This window comes from Stegastes partitus, unplaced genomic scaffold (assembly GCF_000690725.1).
Source record: "Stegastes partitus isolate 25-593 unplaced genomic scaffold, Stegastes_partitus-1.0.2 Scaffold620, whole genome shotgun sequence".
Taxonomy (NCBI): Eukaryota; Metazoa; Chordata; class Actinopteri; family Pomacentridae; genus Stegastes; species Stegastes partitus.
In genome coordinates this window covers 94538-99240 of record NW_007578351.1, presented here as the reverse complement: position 1 = coordinate 99240, position 4703 = coordinate 94538, and the positions used below count along the sequence as shown (strand labels likewise).

Genomic DNA, 4703 nt, shown 5'->3' with positions numbered 1-4703 from the left:
AAGATGCCACAAATCAACCGGACTTACAGCCTAAACATTGTAAGGTGCTTCTGAGAAGTTTTCATTGGTTTGCACACTAAGAAACTATTAGTAATGTAAATTACCTTCCAGCAAAAGTAAGTTAATACACAGGTGGAATCAAAATTTAAGATGATATGTATTTTTATTCTAAAAACATAGCAAATATCAGTGCAAAACCCCTGGCTGGCTTTACAGAGCTTTATAGCATTTCAGATAAATAAATCATCAAATAACCACTGGAAGTCCAATGATTTTTTTTTTTTTAGTTCTCTCTGGCTCAATGCCCAGTTCAGAAACAAAGACACTGGGTGATAATCCTCAGTTGTTTTGTTGCTATGAGTACTATAAAACTGTATATGCACTGCTTTAAAAACAGTATAACTATTAAATGTGCAGGTATATGAGCTTTCAGGACTCTGTTGATGTATTGTTTTGTGTATTATTCCTGCTGGAAGAAGCTCATGTTGGTACATTTCTTAATACAAACAGGACTGTTTGTTGGGTTTAATGGTCACCTTATTCAGTAGCACAGTTATGCAAACGCTTATCTTTTCTAAAAGGGTTACTAAGTGCCAAACCTCTAACGTCATGTTATTGACTCCTACAGACTCACAAACTCCTGTATTTGCAAACTGCTATCAGAAAGCCACAAAGTGAGGTTGTATTTTAATAACTGTCCTTTGACAATGTCACACAGATGCATGAAAAAGATCTAAGACAAACGGCTTTCTTCTTTCAGAACACACAGTTTCTAAAAAATGCGGCAATAACATCCAACAACTATCATGACATGATTGTGGAAGACAGGTACACCAAGGTTAGAGCTTCTTTATAATGTAATATAAAGATATTTGAGTGACTATGACCGCATGATCCAACCTGTGGGCAAAGAAGCTTTGGCCATTTCCAGAAAGGGCACTCTCCTGTTAATCGGGATGGATGTTTGACGGTCTGAGTCCATGTGTCCAAAATACAGGAGATCAAGGATATAAGAGGTCCATGTGGTTCCTGAGATAAAAACCAAGTAAATGTGTGCTCATTAGTGGAAAACAACTCATTCATCTTCATGAAATTATACACTTATAATAGAAAAACAATTACTACGATGACAAACACAGAACCTCACCTGCTTTAGGATAAGTAACTATAAGAATATCATCCGGTCTTGCTTTGAAGTCCTGTACATTGTCCCAGTTGTCGGTAAACATTTTGATCATGGGGATTCCATGGAAGTCAAACACTGTTGGTCGAGGTGGCAGCTCCATCTTTAAGAATGGTTTATTTAGAATGTAAATACTGTCACAGTTTGAAGTTAAACTTTAATAAGCTACTTCACAACTTAAACCTGGTGGTGTCTTTGATATATTTTCTGACCAGCCTCTACACCTGCTTTCCTGCTTGTTGCATCTGATCTACCTACCCGCTGCTCCTCTGTTTCCGCAGCACTGACGTCAGCATTTATACACTCACTACTCCCCCTTTTTCATGCCGACCGTAATATCTTTCAGGCATTGTGTGTTTAATGCTAATGTTCTGACTGCTTTGTGACACTCAACTATATCCTGGATTCTGTCACTTCATGCTCTCTCGTATTTCTTTCCCTTTCTGGCTTTGTGCAACCTTGAACTTGATTTTTGCATTTACCATGATGCCTCATGTGCTGTGCATTTAATTCCTTTGAACTGAACCCTGATAATATCAATACAGTTTTGGGAAAACGGATCATGCTGGCAGAATCTAAAAGTTTAATATCCAGACATATAAGCTGTATACATTAATTTTGGATCATGTCAAAATGTATTCACAATAATGTGGTACATCCAAAATATGTGACCGCATTTGATGTTATTTTGGAAACTGTGTGTAATTGTTTAACATCACTTTATATGATTATAATGACATTTGCACACTTAGCAGAAGTAGTCCTGTATAAATAATAATGTAGAGGGGCGGAACCTTTGACCCTACGTGGTTGCAGCCCCCCGGTTGCATGGTGCGGACCAACTTCCTGTTACCGCTATCTGGAGGAATTTGGGAGTGCTGCTGTTGTTCCTACTCTCACGCTCTTTATGTATTTTGCAGGTTAGTACTCGGTTGAAAACAACTGTGAATGATAGCTCTAAGCTTCGTATGATGTCTAGGTTGCTCAGTCATTATGTTTTGGTGAGTTGTGTAACTTTTAATGTCAGTTTGATTGAAGACTGTTGAGCCGTGGCTCACAACGGCGGTAAAGCCGAGCCGCACCGTCGCGGTCGTGAACGCTATTTTGTAAACTCGCGTGTAAAATGTGTGTATTAGGGCAGAAATTAATGTATTCGGCAGGTATTTCATATGCAAATGGTTGCCTATTGATTTTGTATGACTCCTGATGTGACTTGATGAATGTTTCAGAATGGTTCAGAGTGTTTAGATTGATCAGTTAATACTAGATATTCAATGTTATTTGTTGTACTGAGAAAAATGTGAAAATGTGAAATGAGCTCATTGCACTAAGGCATTCCAAATGTTTGCTAGGTCCAGTTTTAAATGAGCTAAACATGCTCAGTAAGAAAAAGTAAGTAGAGGCACAGTGAGAATAAAGAGTAACTGATTTTTTGCATTACCTACATAGAAGCACTTTAAAGCTGCAGTAATGGATGTTTTCTGGTATTACAAAGATTTATCTGGAAGTGTCATAAGCAGAAATTACATATGGGTTTGAGTAACAAAACATGAATGAATACAGGATTGTGTTTTATTTGACTTGATTAGTCAGTGGTTGTAATGGATATTAAGAGCATTGAAATGTATTGAAAATGAGTTGGAATAAAGATACACAATCTGGAGTAATTTGAGAGTGCTGCTGTCGTTCCTACTCTCACACTCTACATGTATTTTGCAGTCTGTCTTTTCAGAAACTCTCTTTGTGGACGTGGTCACCGTGCCCGTAACAATAACAATTCATTGCCAGTAGAAAAGTGATTAAATATTGTGTCTGTTGTATTTAGGACAAACAAAAGACAGCACAGCCTGCCGTACTAGCAGCAAAAACATACACTCAAGCATTGGTAAAACAGGGAAATGCAACAATCACAAACATGAACATGTGTTCAGCTGTGTTTCTCAGCAACACTAAATAAAATGTAAAATATACAAAAGAATAAGAGCATAAAATGTTCAAAATAAGATCAATCAAAACTCTTTTGTTTATTTTATCTTTAAAGTAAAGACACAGCATTATTGTCCTGGCTTAATGCCCAGATTTAAGATAAGGTTCACAGTTTCATCATTCATCAGCAAGCACACAAATGTACAGTGGATTTGCTGAATATTGTCTGAATATGACTTTACTGCTGGTTACTTTTTCAAAGAGAAAAAAGAATCGTAATACACATCCACCATGTTGAATCAGTGGTTGCTCAACATAGATGTGTCTGGATCTTCCGGATTGAAGAAATCCGTCTGTTGTGTAATACACACGGTACACTGCTGCACAATTTCCTGCAATGAGTGAGAGAGTCTGAGTGGTGTACCATGCAATCCCTTGCTTTCAGGTCAGACAAACCAGGTTTAATCAGGTCATCCAACAACATTACAGGTACAGTGAATAATGACACATAATACATGTGACAGAATCAGAGCTCTGTTTAAACGACCTGACTGGTGAATGGTCTGCCCTTATGTATAGCTTAGTGGTACTCAAAGCGCTTTACAATGTTTTCTCATTCACCCATTCACACACACATTCGTACATCAATCAAGGTTCAAGGTTCAGGGTGACTTTATTGGTACCTGTAGGTAGATTTGTGGCGACAGAGCTGCCATGCAAGACGCTTGCCGGCCATTGGGAGCAACGTCAGGTGCAGTGTTGCATAGTACACCACTCAGAGTCTGTCACTCATTGTAGGACATTGTGCAGCAGTGTACCGTGTGTATTACACAATAGACGGATTTCTTCAATCTGGAAGATCCAGACACATGTATGTTGAGCAAATACTGATTCAACATGGTGGATGCTTTAAAAATGAGTATTTACTAAAAGAAACACTCTAAAATGTTTCTGTGCTGAAACATATTGCAGTTTGAAAAAGTAACCAGCAGTAAAGTCATATACAGACAATATTCAGCGAATCCACTCCACATTTGTGTGCTTGCTGATTAATGATTAAACTGTGAACCTTATCTTAAATCTGGGCATTAAGCCAGGAAAATAATGCTGTGACTAGGGCTGAGCCCGAATAGCCGACTATTCATTTGCTGTGCTAGAATCGGGATATCAAACTGGATCTCTGAATATCCCCGCCGTCGCAGAAACGGAGCCGTCACTGCTAATCTAAACAGAGAAACTGGTCTGTGGAGCCAAATGCGGCCTGTGCGTCGTGTCACGCTCACTCCAGCTCCAAGCGCGCCCGAGCTCAGGTGTTAGAGGCTGGTCAGAAAATATATCAAAGACACCACCAGGTTTAAGTTGTGAAGTAGCTTGTTAAAGTTTAACTTCAAACTGTGACAGTATTTACATTCTAAAATAAACCATTCTTAAAGATGGAGCTGCCACCTCGACCAACAGTGTTCGACTTCCATGGAATCCCCATGATCAAAATGTTTACCGACAACTGGGACAATGTACAGGACATCAAAGTGAAACCGAATGATGTTCTTATAGCTACTTATCCTAAAGCAGGTGAGGTTCTGTGTTTGTCATC

At 38.7% G+C, this 4703-nt stretch overlaps 1 protein-coding gene across 1 annotated transcript in view; it reads right to left on the bottom strand.

The window, feature by feature from the left end:
- Nucleotides 1-1364, bottom strand: part of LOC103362984 (cytosolic sulfotransferase 2-like) — a 4714-nt gene extending 3350 nt beyond the window's left edge. The window contains exons 1-3 of the mRNA XM_008289548.1: nucleotides 1148-1364; nucleotides 888-1029; nucleotides 768-772 (exon numbers count right to left, since the gene is read on the bottom strand). Coding sequence (XP_008287770.1) covers nucleotides 768-772; nucleotides 888-1029; nucleotides 1148-1286 — 286 coding nt within the window. The 5' untranslated portion in view covers nucleotides 1287-1364. The remainder of the gene's footprint in view (nucleotides 1-767; nucleotides 773-887; nucleotides 1030-1147) is intronic.
- Between the last annotated feature and the right edge of the window lie 3339 nt (nucleotides 1365-4703).